The sequence below is a fragment of the Lepidochelys kempii genome, chromosome 8 (assembly GCF_965140265.1).
Source record: "Lepidochelys kempii isolate rLepKem1 chromosome 8, rLepKem1.hap2, whole genome shotgun sequence".
NCBI lineage: Eukaryota > Metazoa > Chordata > Testudines > Cheloniidae > Lepidochelys > Lepidochelys kempii.
In genome coordinates, this window is record NC_133263.1 from 55,280,838 (window position 1) to 55,300,189 (window position 19,352).

A 19,352-nucleotide genomic window follows, 5' to 3' on the forward strand; every position below is an offset into this window, starting at 1 on the left:
CTACACCAGATAAGAACCACCGGGACTCCCCACCTCGCCCCCCGCAGGTGCCTCTGGCTCTTAGGGGTGGGGTGGGTACCCACTACGTTGGCCCACGAGACCCTCCTGCCCGGTTCTGGGGGCAGTCAGGGAGCAGGGGAGGGGGGTGGATGGGGCAGAGGTCCTGGGGGGAGCGTCAAGGAACGTGGGGGGGTTGGATGGGGCAGGAGTCCCAGGGGGTGGGGGTGGGCAACGACCCCCTTGTGGGGTGAGGGGGGAACCCGTTAAGATTTTGGCAGCTCATCACTCTGTGTGTGTATGTATATATATATATATATATGTTTCTATGTTTGTTTGGGATCCACACTAAGGGCCACACTTTTTATGATTCCCTAACCATTAAGTGGTTAAACAGTAGTTCCCCTTCTCCCACACCCCCCAAAAAACTTCAGTGGATAGGGTACATTTCTTATTCCATTGTTCAGCATTTAAAACTTAAATACTGTGAATCACATTCTGGTTTCATTGGTTCATTTAGTCCCTCTGCATGAAGTATATAACCTTCCAAACACTGGACAAGGTTGAAAAGTTCCATGGGCTGTGGGATCCTTTTGTTTCTCATGTCTCTTTTTGTATGCAAAGCATTGATACAACGCTATTCAGTGACTAGATCTTTGTCCAGGACCTGATGAGGGCAGAGTAGTGGAAGTCTGCAGCAATGCTATTCTGTATGTTACAGGCATTGTAAACTCCTCCTCACCCATATTTAATGTTCTGTTGTACGTCCAAAGCCCTTTCATAGTGAGACAGGCTGTGATTTGGAAACCAATGTAGTGTTATGTGGTATTCTGTTTTGTTATGGATAATTGCCTGCTTGTATTGCTATTTGATTGTTAAGTTCAACATTTGTTTCACTAATGGGATTTAGATGTGCATGCTTGACATTCTGTCTGTGTTTAGCTAACATTTCATGTAAGGAGGATTTCTAGAACTGGAATAATGACACTGTTCCACTGCTTATTCAATTTTGTTGAAAGAATTAATGGTGAATTATAAAACCCAATCAATATCTATAGGTAATTATTTGCTGCCATTCAGAACTGAAGTTATCTTAGCCACTGCTTGCAGGGAAAGTTTTTGCCTTTTCAAATCATTTGCATATTAAAGGTTTTTTCCCCCTCCCCATTTTACTTTTAAAATATACTTTTTAGTGAAATTACTTCTGGTGTAGGGTGCCCAATGGCACTGGACAGTGAAATCCTTCCTCTCTTTATTCACAGAACTTGGGCAGCAAACAGGGCAAGCTCCCTGCACGCTGCCCCATCAGTGTGCCTGGCCCCTGTTCTGGAGAGCTCACCCCTAGGGGTAGGGAAGAGCAAAGTTCATTCTCCAAGCTCTTTTCACAGCTGCTAGCTGAGATTGACAACTATGGTGGCAGTTATCACCTGTCATTGTAATAACTTTGTGATATAGGACCAAATTCTGACTGAAGTTAATGAATATGGGTAAAATTCAGCATACCGTACTTTTTTTTTTAAAAAAAAATGGAATTAATTGAAATATATTTGGGAATATATTCAGGGTAAGGCTTATTTCAGGGTACTGTCTTATTTCATTGCTGCAATAAATCGTTAGGTGGTATAGCAAATAGAGTTATTAGTATTTATTTTGAATTGCAGATGCTGGAAATACTGGAAATGAGGATTGAGGGTAACTCTGAGAACTATGAGAGGCCAAGTAGGATTCAGTGGGGAAGACTTAGATAGCAGAGACTCAGAAAGAAGGCACACTTATAAAAAAGGATATGTATCAAATTATACACCAGTGGTGGTGACACGCCATGAATGGTTGCATAGACTTCAGGGGCACCGCTCACGGAATAAAGTGCTATTCAGCATGGGTAAGAGTATCAGAATCTGCACTTATCAGTTTAGCGATGCTTATTTTTTTGCATATGTTAGAATTTAGTCAGTGAAAGCATGACAGTTCTAAGCAAAATTAATATACTTGAACTGATATCTAAAAGCTCATTCAGAGGATCAAATTCTGTGCTCTCTCTCACTTGTGCAATCCCATTGATGCAGTGGAGTTGTAATGGTATAATTGAGAAGGATTTAGACTTTAAAGAATGTAAGAGTCTGCAGAGTTTTGTGCATGGTTTTTGCCTTCTGTCCGAGACTGATAAGGTGGAGTGGTGAGATTTCAGAAAGTTTCAACACTAACATGGGTATAGACATAGAGTAAGAAGCACGGTGTAATTTAGCAGTTAGAGTAGAGGACTGGGGGTTCAGGAGATCAGGATTCTATTTCCAGCTTTGTCACAGACTTGCTATGAGAGCTTGAGTAACTTACCCTCTCTGTGCCTTGAGTCACTTACCCTCTCTGTGCCTTAGTTTCTCCATCGGTAAAGCAAGGATGACGACAACACTACAGCTGCCTTGCAGGGTTGTTGAGACTTAACTCATTACTATTTGTAAAGTGCTTTGACGTTCTCAGATGAAATGTGCTATAGAAGAGCAAGTAATTTTTACTAGTATGGATAATAATGCTCAAACATACTTTTTACCGTGTAGCAGATAGCAGCTGGCTGGTTTTGGGAGGATTTCTTAGGCTTAAATGCCAACAGTTGACCTTCACAGCATCATCGTGGCCTTGATGTAAAATCTTCAGATAGATGAAGGAGCAGAGTTTGCTCCTCTCTTCATACTCTTTCACAGCATTATCATTCTCCTTTAAGGTGGTTGGATGAATAAGTCTCTATTTTTCATTGGCTGCATCTTAGAGAAACAAGTTGGCTCACTTTTCAAAATGATTGATGATTTTGGGTTCCTCAGTTTTTGGGTGCCCATCTTGAGACATCTTCAAGTGGCATGGTTTTCACAAAGTGTTGAGTACCTGCCCTCTGAAAATCAGGCCCTTCTAAAGCATCTCAAGTTCGGCTCCTAGATATTAAGGCACTCAAAATTGTTAGTAACTTCTGAAAATCTTGGCCAAGATTCTCAAACTTACAGCTGTAGCCAGATCTCTCTTAAGAGTCTGGATTTTTACAACAATTGTCTCTGCCTGGAACCACACCAATTTATGCTCTCATCCATAAGGCTCTTACAAGCCAAGGGTCAACCTGTGCCAGTGGAGTAAAAGGAGAATGTAGAGGGAATCAAGGCCAGGCCTTGACTCTTCCCTGTCCCTTTTGTGGTAATATGCAACACTGAGGATCAACAGAAAACAGTCTCAATTCTCTTGCAAGCTCAGAGGCTGGGACAGGCCTTTGCATGGAGCACACAAGAGACCAGGGTAATCGCATTGCAAAGTCCCCCTGCACAAGGGCCAGTCACAGCCTATCCCTTAGCAGGAGGGGAGGGTGGATCAGTACTTTGATAAGAAATCTTCATGTATAGGTGCTGTAGAAAGATGTGTTGATGATTCAGTATGTGGCCCTCTTTTCTTGAAGTCGTATTAAACCCATACCACTTGTGAGGTTGGAGGTAAAGGGATTTAGAGGCAGGTCTCTTTTCTTCCAAATCCTTCCATGTTACCCAGTGGCATGTTCTCCCAGCTACCGCTGTAATCTGTCAAATCGCTCTTTTGCTTTCTAACCTCACTATGTAAAACCCCGTTTTTACTTTAGTTGATGCCCTCAACAGTATTACAAAGCAGTCCTTGAGTCCTGTACTAATCGAGGTTGGTTATCTCTCTGTCCTAGAAGATATCTTCCTTCTGCACTTCTGCAGTGTTACAGTCTACCCAGGGCAGCTAGTACTAAAAGGAAAATTTTAGTAAACCAAAGTAAGAACCTCAGTCTTCATGACATCTGATTACAGGTGATGATCATGTTACACTGATGAGTTGTGAAATTGAGTCTGGAGGTGCTGCTGTTGTGAGTGTGAAGAACCAGCCTCCATACTTAGTAGGTGTAAAATGCAGTATAGTCCTGGAACACCTGGGAAGTGCATAAAGCCATGTTATAGCACTAACATCCAGTACCAGAAAAGTGCCAAAAGTAATAAACCTTTCCCCCATGAATTAATAATACTTGCCCTTCTTTTATCCAAGCATCTTTACAAACATTATGGGCTTTCTCCTTTTCCAGCTGAATCAGACACAAAATTCCCATTGGCTTTAATGGTGCAGAATTGGTAGCTTTACTGGATTGCTCTGATGTAGATAAATTACTTACCTTTCAGCCTCGGTGTAAGCCAGGGATATAACTAACACTGATGTTGCTTGAATAGGGGGCTTCACTAGCCTGACCATGTGTGGGTCTGATTTTTGAGAAGTGTTGAGCACACACAACTCGAGGTGAGCACCTCTGAAAATCAGGCTTAAGGTATAGAAAGTGGGAACCTAAAATTAGAGGCCGCTTCTGAAAATGCTGGCCTAACAGATGTGTACAGGATCCTATCACTAGTCAATGGTAGGCCTGAGAATAGAACCTAGGTATCCTTACTCACACTTCCCTACTTGAATCACTAGAGGTCACATTCCCAACCATATTCCCATCTCACCCATGGTAGAGACATGTTGCCACAGCCATTTGGGAGACTACAAATGAATCAGTCAAGTTCAAGGAGATAAAAATGACAGTTCACAATAACATACATCACGTACATGTCAATGTCAGTGTTTTGATACTTCCTTTCTAAAAACAAAGGAGATTCCTAGATAAAATGCCTCAAGATAGACTTAAGCTTGTAACAACATATCACATTAATTTAAAGCATTGTTGATAGAATGTTGTAGTAATTACCAAACAAAAAATGAAAACCAAGGTATTTGAAATTAAGGTTCTGTAAACAACTCCCATATACCCAAACGCTGTATCTCATTTACATTGCTGAAATGACCTCCATCATTGTGGAAGACATTAAAATCTCACCTCTTATCTATACAAATGCAGAAGCAGCATCTTCCTCGTCACCATTCCACTGTGAGCCATGGACCCTAATCTACTTGATATCTACTTTGTGTACACAAATTAGAAAGCTCACTGTGTCTATATTAATACTTCATACTTCCTATATGGCTTGAGACCGCACACTTAAAAACAGATCCAGTATACGCCTTTGCTCCATTCACTCTGTGCGAATGGCCACAGATGCCTGAGTAATACAAGTAGCCAGACATAAACGGATGTGTATATAATGTCTTATATTTTCATTTCTAGTCCAAGATAAGAAAGCTTTTAAAATTATTGCAATAATTATAATACACCAATATTCCATTAGGTGGAAACTGAGTCCTTATAACCTTTGAGTCCTTATTATTTAGGCTTGATTTTTAGCAACAGCCTGAAATATCCGTCTTGTTGTATAGGTATGGAAACCTGGAGACCTCAAACTGTGAAGAAGATGGGAGCCAGAATTCCTCAGAGTCCAAAACCGTGCTCAGGAAGTAAGTGTGGCTTTATGCTGTACAGCAAAACCTCAGTCAGGATTGGATATTGAGAAAGGATGTGGTCAACATAATCCTCTTTTCCTTTGAAAATACGCAGCAATCCATACTCGTTTTGATAACACAAAGCAATAACTCTGTCATAACTCTAACAGATAATACAAACATCAAATCTCTGAGGGAGGCAGGGGAACTTTCCCAGAACAGATCAGACATGTTTCATGTGGTGGCCAACACATTATAGTGAGAAACTAAGCATGTTTGTTTCCCTTGCTTTTCTTATCCACAAAAATATATGATTATTCTTTATTATTGATTTTATATTGTATTGCGGTAGTGCCTCGAGACCCCAAGTGGAGATGAGGGCTTGCTTGTCCCAGGCTCTGTACATAATTCTAAAGTCATTTTTAAGTTTTGACGGGATGGGATGTTGTGTGCAAAATGGTGAAGCTATTTATTTAAAAATATTAAATGTAAAAGAATAGTTATCTTTCTCTCTCTTTTATTGCATGTGAAATATTATTTATCTTTAAGAGTCAAGAGTAGAATGAATCTTAGGTCACAGTATTTGTACTTGGACACCTGAATGATCTACAATTTGCATCTGCAATGGCAGCATAAAATAGCTGGATGTTTGTATTTATTACCATGAGTAAAGACCTTTGATTCCTTTCAGCTCTGTACAAGGTGTCAGTGCTGTCAACTTCCCCATAATACTGTCACAAATTCCATCCATGGGAGCATTATTAAACGTTTCTTAATTTCATTGTGCTGGTTTGTGTGCGGCATAACTGAAGAAAGGAGTCCACGCAGCTTTCAAGTTCTTCAGCTTGTTTTGAAAAAATAAGTCCAACACTCCTTTCCAATCACATCCCATATACAGCATAACCAGTCTTCCAAGCTCGTACTCTAGTATGTTTTCCTGCTAGAAATAACATTTTAACTGAAGTTGGGGTTTTTGGGAGTGGGGAGGAGGTGGGGTTTGCATTCCCTATTCCAGCATTATCTCTTCCTAAGACACAGGTAGGTGGTTTTATATAGTATGGCATAGTTTTTCAAAACAACATTATATTCTAAAGCACCACTACTCACCTGACACGCCAACCCCACCACAGCCCAGCTCCTTAATCTATTGGGTCTCTGTGCTGGTTGTGATGTAACAGCATAGCATGTTGTGGGGCATCTTACTGAAACTGAGTTGGCGAATCTGGACTTGAGATGGTATAAACCCTACTCAAACTGTAAGTTTGACAGTGGGCTCCATACCCTGCTGCCCTTTGCTGTGCGGGTTTAACAGGGACGGAATGTGGGTTAGTGGTTAGGGAACATGCTTTGGAAATCAAGACTTAAACTGAGGGTTTGTCTACATGTGAAATGCTACAGAACTGTAACTGTGCCTCTGTAGTGCCTCAGCATAGACACTGCCTATGCTAATGGGAGGGTTCTCTCATCAGCATAGGAAATCCACCTCCCCAAGAGGTGGGAGCTAGGCTGATGGAAGAATTTTTCTGTCAACGTAGCACCATCTACCTGGGGACTTAGGTGGGCTTAACTATATTCCTCAGGAGTGTGGATTTTCACACCCTGGAGCAACACAGCTGGGTCAATCTAATTTTCTAGTGTAGACCACCCCTGATTTGCTTGGTGACCTTAGGCAAATTACTTAACCTCTCTGGGCCTTACAGTTTCCCCATCTGAAAAATACCAGTAATAAAACTTATCTTACAGGAGTGTAGTTATACTTAATTAATGTTTGTAAAATACTATGAGATCCTCAATAGAAGGCTTTACTCAGAGACAAAGTATTATCCTGCAGTCATTTTTAGTTATACACTTGCTGATCACCTTTAAATAAATGAGGTCAGAAATTAAGAGCGAACCATTATAGGTTTGAGAGTTTGGAAGAAGAAATGGACTGGCTGTAAAGGCATTCGTACTGGGTTCAACACAGCAGCTTGGGTCCCTGATTCCTCTCTGCTTGAGGGAAAATAGATCTAGCTGTATTGTCCTCCCATTCTGTCATAAAGCACTCATTCAAGCACATGTGGTAGTTTTTAAATATGTCAGAAATACAGAGACGGCAGTAAAATGTGGTGGGTAGAGAAAATGGCTGAAGGCCAAAGGGTCCTGGGCTCCAATCCAAGCTGAGCCATTGAATCCCTAATGATTTTGGGCAAGCCACTTGACCTTTCTGTGTTTGGGTCAACCCAGCCATAAAACTTGAGCTAAAGCAAGATCTTGTTGCAAAACAGATGATGGATCTGAGTGAGTTTCATGGGAAAATAAACAGCTGAGGACCAAATATATATATGTGAAGTATAGGGAATACGTAGTGGTGTGGTGTAGCATAGGGGTTTTGTCAGCATGAGTTTGAGATGGGGGTGTTACTCAGAAGTGGTGAATTTTAAAATGTACCATTGGAAACATTGGTACCAAGGAAAAACAGATATTGAAAATGTGCTTGAAAAATATACCAAGATGAAAGGAAAAAATATAAGGAAAAAATTGAAAGCATAAGAGGGAAAGAGGCGAGAACAAAAAATGGAGAAGATACTTTCACCAATGTAAATCAAGAGAGACTCCAATGTCTTTGTGGAGTCACTCTGGATTTATACCTATGTAAGAGTAAAATTTGACCCTGGATGTAAATTTAAGAGAAAATAGGTGACAATAGTGAGGTATTTCACTGATATTGTCATTCAACATATGTGCAAAATGACAGTCAATTGCATGTCAAGTGTGTGGAAGTGTAAGAGCAACAGAAGTAGCAATTAACAAGAGCATGTCTTGTGGGGTTTTTTTAAGCAGTACTGCCTTGCACACTTTATCAGACACCTTCCTGCTATTTGTTTTTCCTGCTACACCCGTAGCTTCTTCCCTCTTGATACGTGATTAATGCACTTTTGCACAGCCCCTTAATGCTAAATTGGTGCAAGTTGCACTGCTTTATCACTTAAATACGTCTTCCAATGAATCTACATCCAGCACGTAACTAACTTACACTGACATTTCCAGCACTGCTGAATTTGATCCCAAGACCTCCATGGGAGTGGCAACTTCTTACAGCATGTCTGAATTTTATCCACATTCTTTTTTTTATTATTAATTTACAGAAAGTTTCATGCAAAAATTTATAACGAAATGCATCAGATTAATAAATCTATAATATGTATACATGCTTTACACAGATGCTTTATAAGTACAAATTCACACTCATTCCTCACCATTTCCCACTGCGTCCCCCTTGGCTGCTCTGGCTACTTTCCTCTAACTTGAATGATAGATTCTAGGAAGTGGATAGCTTTCTGGTCATCTTGTATAACACGTGGTACTGGTAACTCAGACTTTCTCTTGGCTTGCAATTCTAATTTAGATATGATTTCATAACTCATTTCTCATAGAAGAGCAAGCCAGTAGATCTTATGCTCACATTTTTGTAATGATGAAAGAAATAATAATAATAAGTGGTAGTGTTGGTGGCTAGAAATAACCTGTCTCAACATTTCTCTGTGGACAGTCTCTCACAGGGAATCATATAGTCAACACATTTTTTCTTTCTCATATATTTTACCAGCCTCCTATTGTGACAGTTCAAACTTATGTCTGGGATTTTAGTCCCTCATCATAAAATTTAAAACCACACTTCCGCTGGTTTTGTACAAATATGCTACATAAGAGTTTTGATTTTAAAAACAACTTTAGGATCAGACTTTTAAAAAATAATGGCCTGTCTGCTCTCCAAGGCTATTAAAGATCTCATGGTTCTTTTTTTTTTTTTTTTTTTTAAATAGAGGTTTGCTCTGGCATTTTGGGTCATAACAACCCTGTCCCACACTGTTGTGTATTGTGCTGGGCAAATAAGGAGTACATCAGTTCAGGATAGAATACATGAAGCAAGGCAAAATAAAAATCATATCAAGAGTAGAACTAAGAGAAGAAATAAGAAAGCTTAATAAAGGTATGACAGTATGATAGTACATCTTGCATCCTATGAAGTGAGCTGTAGCTCATGAAAGCTTATGCTCAAATAAATTGGTTAGTCTCTAAGGTGCCACAAGTACTCCTTTTCTTTTTATGATAGTATTGAATGCCTAAAAGTTTACACGATAGACCAGTTAGCTTTTTGACAACTATTTAGGCATATGGGTGTGGTCCCAAATGTGTTCAAGAGGCAATGCATTAAAGAAACTGAATATTTCTCATACTTAAGATAGCAAGCATTTAGAGTTGGCCAGAGCTCATTCAGGATAGATAGAGAATAGAAAAGTCTTTGCAGGACAAAGTGTTGCATCTGCTTGTGTGTGCTGCAGATCGGTGCTTTAAATGGATACTGGAGAACCTTTTACCAGTTGTCAGGGTCAAATGTAGTGCTGAGATCATGTGCCTGTGGTTCACTGCTAGGGTTGTGACACTGGGAGTGATTGGTAAGTGGCACATTATACACTCCAGCTGAAGGTGCGTAGAATCTAGCCATCAACTTGAAAGACTCGTAGTAAAGTTCGTATAAGTCGTGAATCAGGCTTCTGCACTGCAGATTAGAAGTGTCTAGTCTAAATTTAGAGGTTCATTTGCAATGTTTGCAGTAAAGGGGGACAAGTTTAATGTTAATAGATTGCCACAAAGCCACTGATTTGGTCATATTTATTCAGTGTCCTGATACTTGCGTATGTCCACAGAGAAATGCTGAGTCAGGTTAGGCATTTCATTGAGTAATCTGGTTTGGAGAGATACCAGAGAATGTTGTCTGTAAACAATATGAAGTTATATTCTTACCTGTACATAGAAACGCCTCATATATTTAGCCAGTGAAATTACTATTCAAAGGGTATCAATAGACAGAGCAAACAAAATCTAATAATGGAAATGTTTCACATATGTTACACAGTAAAGAAAGTGAATTGCATTAGAATCCGTTATTTACATGGATGCTCTTGAGGCAAAATAGAAAAGCTAAGAGCTTCAGTAAACCCTGTCCAAAGTTCTGTTTCTCAAAGATACTGAAAAGAGAGCTTCCGAGTCAGAAAATCAGCTTCCTGATTGTGATATCAGATATTTAGTAGGCATTTTTAGTTAGCTTTATTTATTTTAATTATTTGATTTTACTTTGCAGCATGGTGAAACCACATTAAGGGTGCTATAAAATTGGAGGTTGCGTGTCTCAACCAGACTAACTGAAGTTTAGGAAATATACAAGCTCACTTTTCTAATGCAGAGAATCAGTGAGCTTCACACCCACTGGAAGCCCCCAAACAGTTCTCTTCTCCCATATCCCCAAACATTACTGCTGCACCAGCATGACAGAGGATTGAGGTTTGAATCCCAAATGAACTGGAGCACAGTAGAGTTTCTTTGAAGCCACATCCAGGAAGATGGAAACGGAGAAGACTGTACTTTTCATCCTAAAATTGATTTCAGTTTAGCAGTTCGCGACATCCCCTCTGTATCTGTTAAGCGACAAGGAGCAAAAGTGAATGAAAACACCTCTAACTGCTTGGTGCCTTTGTTTACTCAGCTAATGTCAAATCCAACTGAATCTGCTTTAGCTAGAACTATAAAAGGAACTTGGAATCTGATGCAGGAAATGAATCAGGCATCAAGTTCATGTCTAATTCCTCCTTCTCCTGCTGCACAGGAGGCTTCCACAAAGCCTCTCAGTAATAATGACCATGTGACATTCCTAGAGGTTCAACTCTAATAAAGTACTATAGTATTCCATGTTAATTATCCAAAACACTAGAACCTGCAGTACCAATGTTGCAATGTTTTGGGCTATTGTTATAGAATGCTTGGGGTGGGGGAAGGATATCTGTAATACACTATTGATACTTTTTGTGTCTTTAGATCTTTGTGACAGAGAATTTGTCTTTTGTTACCTGTTGAGCTTATTATTTCAGCTGGAAAGCACCATGTGCAGTTACAGTGCTGTATAAGTAATAATAATAGTGCCAAAACACTGGACTTCAGGGAAACAGACGTTGAAGAAATGAGAGACGATTGAAAGAAAATTGTCTGGAATTCTCTCATGCCTGGGAAATCCATAGTAGGAAGTATTAAAGATTCATTTGGGGAAGGTACAATCAACATTTATTCCAGTAAAGACAGTTAAGCTTTAAAAAAACAAAAAAAAACCCCAGAAACCAATGTGGTTAAGTGAGGAGAAGTGTAGAGTCACATGGAGGGCAGTATGAGGACTGGAGAAGTGGGAGAGTTTTGAAAACAAGCAGAACCAAGTAAAAGGAATCACTAGGGGAGCAAATAGAAACTGTGAGAGGCACCCCAATTAACATGAAGAAGAACCAGCAGAGCTGTTCAAACAGTGACTTCTCACCTGTCTTTTAAAGGGAAGAAGGTGGGGATCTCCTACCAAACAATGAATCTACCCAAGTAAATGTCTTGCAGGGGCAAGAGAAGAGGAGCAAGACATTCTACAGATAGCAACTGCATTGCTTATAAAAGGGTTTGGTGTACTTAAAGATCCAGATACTGTGGGAAGGAAATCTGTGAACCTTGGTTGATGTTTGTGCAAGGTTTTCCCTGGCTTCAGGAGATGTTCCTGAGGATTTGAAAGTAGCAAACAACGTGATTCCCATATTACTTTAGACAAGGTAAAACTGAGACAGTAGGGTTGGGTTAACTTCATTTGCGAGGGAAATCTTGGAAATCATGTGAAAGGAAAACGGTGGGACTGGCCTTTGCAAAGCACAGTTCGGCTGTTGGTATGTAGCATGGATTTAGGAAAGGGGAGGTCATAGGAACAAATGCTTCCTGTCTGGCTGATTCAGTAAGAAACTAGTCAACCATCTCATATAGCCCCTTTTGCAAATATACTTGATGCTGCGCAGAGCTGAAAGCATAGTTTATGTTCATAAAAATTTCTCATCCTGGGGACAGTAGTGGTGGACTTGGCAGAATTTTTAACCCCAACCAAGGCACTAAGATGCCCAAACTCTTTCTTTAATACCAGTTGGGGTAAGAAAAATGCTGTGTGGCTATCTTTGCAGAGAGAGGTTCTCAAAATTCCCATCTGGACCTAAGGATTCCTCTGCTTGACCTCTGCATCAGCACCTGCTCCGTCAAGGCCCCACATCGTAGTTATCCTTCCAGTCAAGGAGGATTGGGGCAGAGCTCATCTTGTAGATTATCAGTGCCACTCCAAAATCAATTGATGGAGTTGCTGTTAAGAGATATGAGGGACTCTCTCCCTCTGGTTTTCCATGTGCTCCCTGTCCTCCTAGCTCTGCTCACTGGTTATAATCAAATCTTTTGGGGCCTCTGCAATAACTTCATAGCGTGTCACAGCATTGGGATATTGCATTGCATTGGGGGGGCATAATGTGAGGTGATGAGTGGTGTCCTGTGGACCCATTTTGAAAGGTGACAAAACTACAGCTCTCTTCCCACCCAACAATGGGCTGAGTGAGGGATTTAAAATTTTAGGGACAGGGTTCATACCAGTGGAGCAAGGAGAACCTCTAGGCTAGTGAATGACCACTTGAAAGCACTACTGAACAGAGCCCACATTGTGTGGCTCTCAAGACAGGAATTTAAAATCCAACGTTCTGTGGCAGCCCACAAAATATGCAGTACAGTATACCGGGGTTCTCAACCTTTTTCTTTCTGAGCCCCCCTCCCTCCCGACATACCATAAAAACTCCATGGCCCACCTGTGCCATAATAAATGGTTTTCTGCATATAAAAGCCAGGGCCAGCATTAGGGGGTATCAAGCAGGACAATTGTCAGGGGCCCCACAACACAGAGGCCCCTGCGAAGCTGAGTTACTCAGGCTACTGCTTCAGCCCCAGGTGGCAGGGCTCAGGGCCCTGGGCTTCATTCCCAGACAATGGGGCTTCAGCTTTCTGCCCTGGGCCCCAGCAAGTCTAACACCGGTCCTGCTTGGCGACCCCCTGAAACCTGCCCGTGGACCCCCAGGCGGCCCCAGACTGCTGGGTTGAGAACCACTGCAGTATACAATGTGGGGACAGACAAAGATTTATGGCTTGCAATCCCCCCCATAAAGAATGGATTCTATGATGTTGCTTTCCTGTCTGAGATCTTGGAAGTCTCACATTCCTATCTGTTTCTTGGCCTATCAAGTACAGGGAGTTTCTTCCCAGGGACATCAAACATAAAGCTGCTACAAGATTTGGGCACTTGTCCAGCCTTTCTTCAGAATGCTTCCCTCCCTAATACACTGATTGTTTAATCAGCCGATAGGAGGTCAGTGGGATACAGCCGCTGTCTGCACAATGTACTTTTTTTTTTTTTTTTCCCCTCTTGACTGAAATTATTTTGCTGGCAAAATCAGTGTCTGTAACGACTGTGAACTTTTCAACTCCACTCTGAGAGATTGGGCTTGTGTTAAACTCTGTTTATTTTTTAGTGTATGAAAGTGCCCGTCATCAATGGCACTAAATATAAAAAATGTGTTGAACGGTATTAGCACTACATAAAAGAAAACAACAACCCCTTCTCAGAGCTATAAATGAGCTCTCACTTGCAACTCATCCCCAGATGGGTAGAAGTCTGAAAGGTCAACTTACCCTGCCCCCTGAAATTCAACAGACTAGTTGTTTGTTGTTAAAGTAGGTTAAGACACTGGTATCTCCAAAACAGCAAGACATCTCTTTAAAATGCAGTAGGGACATAGAAGCAGGAACATCTGTATTTTAAATAAAAGTAACTTTTAAACTAATCTCTGACTGAGGAATGAATGAGCTTGTTTAATGAAAAATATTAATGGTGAAATGGAAGAGCCCAAGCTGTTCAGAAGAATAAAGCTGATAACCACAAAGAGCGTAGATCCTGAAGTCCTTACTCAGTCGTTAATCAAAGGGATTGTTGACTGTAAAGATGGCAGGATTTGATCCGAAGTGAACCACCTGAGTTGTACGGTCTATGTTTTGAGTTTGTAATGAAGCCCCAAACCAAGAGAGTTTTGCATGTTTTCATCCTTAGTTGTTAATGTTTTGTGCAGCTGTGCTCTTGTAATTCTAGAGTTACCCCTGCTGGCTGCTCTAACCAAGTAATATTACTGTCAGCTTTCAAAGCACTCTTTCTGACCAGAAAAGCAGGATGCTTGCCATATTATAGAAGGGAATGGAGGAAACATTAGTTGAAAATATGGAAATGTTTGTAAAATAGAAAGTCAGCATAGTCTTAAAAATATATTGGCTATATAGAGAAAGAACATGGAGTATGGCTAGAACATAGAACAGAGGGTGATAGACCTCAGAAGCTTTAGCATTTGGGTTTATTTTGCATGCTTAGTTGAAGCTTATCCAAACAATCTGCATTTCTTGTGTCTGCTAAACTGAAAGAGAAACAGTGCAAAAAGTGGTGCAAACACAGAAGTATAAAGGTGCAAGAAAATTATTAATAAACAAGAAAAAAACTATTTGGTTTGTATTTTGGGTGAAGGTTGTGCATGTTTGGAGCAAGGATGTTTCTATTATTATCTGAACCATTTCACTCATGCCTAATGGTACCTTGTTTGATAGAGATACTGGATTAGATAGGCGGGTTTTGGTGCTGCTAAAAATAATGGATCTGATTCGCCACTGTCTTGCGTCTTTGGGGAGTGGTTGAGCACCTGTTTACAGTGCTGTATATAACACCACCGTAGTCAGTGGTAAAAATCTGTGTAAATGAGATTACAATAAAGCTCGTGCAAAAATGCCACCAAATCAGAACTTGCTGTTCACTAACAGCTGTGGTAATATATTACACTTATTCTGTACCCTCTTTACACAGGTATAAATGACAAGTGGATTTTTTATATACCATATATAATCAATCAACCTTTTCCAATGTACTTCTTTTCAGTGCAATAGCCTCAATCTTGAGAGCCTGGCTTGACCAATGCTCTGAAGACTTCCGAGAGCCACCCAATTACCCTTGTTTGCAGAAATTGCTGGATTACCTTAAAAGGATCATGCCAGGCTCTGACCCGGAGAGAAGGGCACAAAACCTCTTGGAGCAGCTTCAAAAGCAAGAAGTGAAAAATGAGAGTAAGTTACATTTTTGCACTGCTATTATTGCCTAATCTCCCAGACGATCCTGAAGAACTGAATTTTCAGGGTAAATTTTACAGGGTGTATGATTTTGATGTAGGTCAAGAGTGACTCCACTGAAACCAGTGGGGTTACAATGGATGTAGAATCAGGCCCACTGGAGTCTTGCTTAGCTGTTTGCTTGTTGAATCTCACAGAGATTGTATCTACCATAGGGGATGAAATACAAACATGCAGTGTGGAATCATATGTCTAGTAATTCTGATCGAAATTTGGGAACTCCTGTATTTCTAAGAACTCTGCCAGTGCACAGAAGTTGCTGAAGCAGCCATGTAGTTAATTGCAATTGCATTCTCTGTCTTCAGAGTAAAACCACAGCTGCTCTTTAATTAGTTTTCTCATTAAATTAATTCATTAAAAATCCCATCAAATGTTACTATGCTGTGACCAAATGCAGCTTCAGTCACAAGCCTATTTGTCATGAAAGCTTCTCTTCCCAGTTACCCCCATGTCAAAGGAAATGCCTGTGGCTGTTTTTTCCTATTTAAGTGACAAGCTGCTGACATCCAAGGACAGAGGAAAATTTTACTTTACCAGGTCAAAGATCCACTGAAACAATAGTGAGCTGTAGTAACACACAAATGCTATGTAGTGTCAAACCTGGCACGTAGGCCGTACCCCAGTTAGAAAGTTTCCTGTGACATAATTAGCATAACTAGAAAGTTACCGGAATTTGTGCAATGTGCAAACCAGATTCAGTGTCCATCTTTGACAGATAGATGAGTGAAAGGAAATGACACATGGAAGAAGGCAAACAACAAAAAAGTAGCATTTCATCTCACAAACATTACCTGCTGGATGTTTCAGAAATGAGGAATTATTGCATAATCAGACACAATGCCAAATGAATTTATGCATTTAAATCTGTATAAAAAGGCCTATTGCGTAAAATCCAAATGTTTTCCTCATAAGAAAAAAGGAAGTCTACAGTGTTGCTAATATGTGTCTAATGATGATCTTTCCTGGATTTGGTTCTAGCAGGCCAAACAATGAAAGCCCAAAGGCTCTATTTTTTAGATCCAACTGTTGTCCAAAAGGAGCAGAAGTTCCCAGGCACTCAGCTCCTGCACTAATTTCCTGAAGTAACACTTGAAAAGGTTCCTACTTGAGTCACAGGCACTTCACTTGAATGAGAATAAAATTACTTGAATGCTGCAAGGATAAAGGCAGTTAATAAAAATTAACAAGTTATTCTGAGGGTCTGATGAGAGCTGCTTTATAGTGGTGACTCATTTTATTCCCTGTCCGTTCTATGTCTGCTCACCTTATGTAAAACTGAAATAATAATTCATTTCAGAGTTCAGATTTGAATATATGATAGCATTAAATTATAACAATGATTATTATCTAATGCTATACATTGACATGAACTTTACAAATGTAGACCCGGATCTGGCAATCTGATTGATATGAGCAGACCTCTATGGGGCTTTGCACAGGTCCACCCTTTGTGGATTAGACTGCCAGATCGTGGCCATAGAGACTACATGTTCTCTGCCCCAAAGAGCTTGCAACTTAAAAATACGCAACCAGGCAAGCACAGGACAGCAATTCAGGAGAAGGAGTGTATGGAGATTACTAGTGATGTCAGGAAGAGAATAGCAGGTTTAGAGAGATGGGTGTTAAAGAAGGATTTGAAGAAGGAGAGTGTTCTTCGCAGATGGGGACTGGGAGATTGCTTAAAATGTAGGGACAACGTGAGAGAAGGTGTGAAAATGAGAGTGGAAAAAGGAGATAAAGGTGGCTGTAAAGGAAAAGACTTGAGGGGGGGAGGAAGGTGTGTAAAGGAAATGAGAACAGAGTTGAAGACAAGATTTTTTAAGATCTTGTGGGTGTCATGGAGTTGAATCTGATGATTTAGGATGCAGAAAGGCAGTGGGAGGATTCCAGCATGGGACAGCATGCTCAAAAAAAGAGGAGAGAGAGGTGATTTTCATAAACTGTTGTAATGAAAATTAGGGCTGTCAATTAATAGCAGTTAACTCACGCGATTGACTTAAAAAAATTAAACGCGATTTATCACAGTTTTAAATGCACTGTTAAACAATAGAATACCAATTGAAATATATTGAATATTTTTGAATGTTCTATATTTTCAAATATATTGATTTCAATTACAACACAGTATACAAAGTAGACAGTGCTCACTTTATTTTTTTATTACAAATATTTGCACTGTAAAAATGGCAAACAAAAGTAACAGTATTTTTCAGTTCACCTCATACAAGTACTGTAGTGCAATCTCTTTATCGTGAAAGTGCAATTTACAAATGTAGATTTTTTTTGTTACATAACTGCACTCAAAAACAATACAGTGTAAAACTTTAGCGCCTACAAGTCCACTCAGTCCTACTTCTTGTGCCGCCAATCGCTAAAAAAACAAGTTTGTTTACATTTATGGGAGATAATGCTGCCTGCTTCTTATTTACAATGTCACCTAAAAGTGAAAACAGGCATTTGCATGGCACTTTTGTAGCTGTCATTGCAAGGTCTTTACGTGCCAGATATGCTAAACATTCATATGCTCCTTCATGTTTCGGCCACCATTCTGGAGGACATGCTTCCATGCTGATGATGCTCATTAAAAAAAAAAATGCATTAATTAAATTTGTGACTGAACTCCTTGGGGGAGAATTGTATGTCTCCTACTCTGTGTTTTACCTGCATTCTGCCATATATTTCATGTTATAACAGTCTCGGTCATCATGATGATCCAGAAAGAAAGTACCAATGTGAGATTTCTAAATATAGCTACAGCACTCAACACAAGGTGGAAGAATCTGAAGTGCCTTCCAAAATCTGAGAGGGACAAAGTGTAGAGCATGTTTTCAGAAGTCTTAAAAGAGCAACATTCCAATGCAGAAACTACAGAACCCAAACCACCAAAAATGAAAATCAACCTTCTGCAGGTGGCATCTGACTCGGATGATGAAAGTGAACGTGCGTCAGTCCTCACTGCTTTGGATCATTGTCGAGCAGAACCCGTCATGAGCATGAAAACATGTCCTCTGGCATGGTGGTTGAAGCATGAAGAGACATCTGAATCTTTAATGCATCTGGCATGTAAATATCTTGTGACACCGGCTACAACAACAGTGCCATGCGAACACTTGTTCTCACTTTCAGGTGATACTGTAAATAAGAATAGGGCAGCATTCTCTCCTGCAAATGTAAACAAACTTGTTTGTCTGAGTGATTGGCTGATCAAGAAGTAGGACTGAGTGGACTTGTAGGCTCTAAAGTTACATTGTTTTATTTTTGAATGCCGTTTTTTTTGTACATAATTCTATGTTTATAAGTTCAATTTTCATGATAAAGAGTTTGCACTACTGTACTTGTGTTAGGTGAATTGAAAAATACTATTTCTTTTGTTTTTATAGTGAAAATATTTGTAATAAAAATAAATATGAAGTGAACACTCTACACTTTGTATTCTGTGTTGTAAGTGAAATCAATATATTTGAAAATGTAGAAAACATCCAAAACTATTTAAATAAATGGTATTCTATTATTGTTTAACAGTGCAATTAATCACGATTAATTTTTTTAATCACTTGACAACCCTAATGAAAATCCATTTCCATGTGTTTATTTTTATAAAATATCTGCAGATAAGGCTGCGGCAGACATTTCCACATACCTCCTTTAGCTCTGTCAATAAATTGGTGTGTCTGGATTCCTGTTTCTACCTTCCAATAGTTCTAATTTGTTACCGTAGAGTCTTGTGCTAATGACTGGGAGACCTGATGTGAATTACTAGAGTTTGCAAGGTAGTGAACAAAGAGAAAACAAACATTTTTGGGGAAAAGGAAGAACCATCACATAATGTCCTTTTGTTATTTTGACAATTGCTTAGTTGTAATTTGATATGAAATACTTTAGAGATACTCTGAAATGTATTGTATATTTTG

General features: G+C 39.8%; 1 protein-coding gene across 9 annotated transcripts in view; it reads left to right on the forward strand.

Annotated features, from left to right (window-relative positions):
• Positions 1-19,352, forward strand: part of RGL1 (ral guanine nucleotide dissociation stimulator like 1) — a 150,664-nt gene that overhangs the window by 93,994 nt on the left and 37,318 nt on the right. For all 9 annotated transcript variants that reach the window (XM_073356646.1, XM_073356637.1, XM_073356644.1 and 6 more), the window contains 2 exons: positions 5,293-5,370; positions 15,194-15,378. In XM_073356646.1, coding sequence (XP_073212747.1) covers positions 5,293-5,370; positions 15,194-15,378 — 263 coding nt within the window. The remainder of the gene's footprint in view (positions 1-5,292; positions 5,371-15,193; positions 15,379-19,352) is intronic.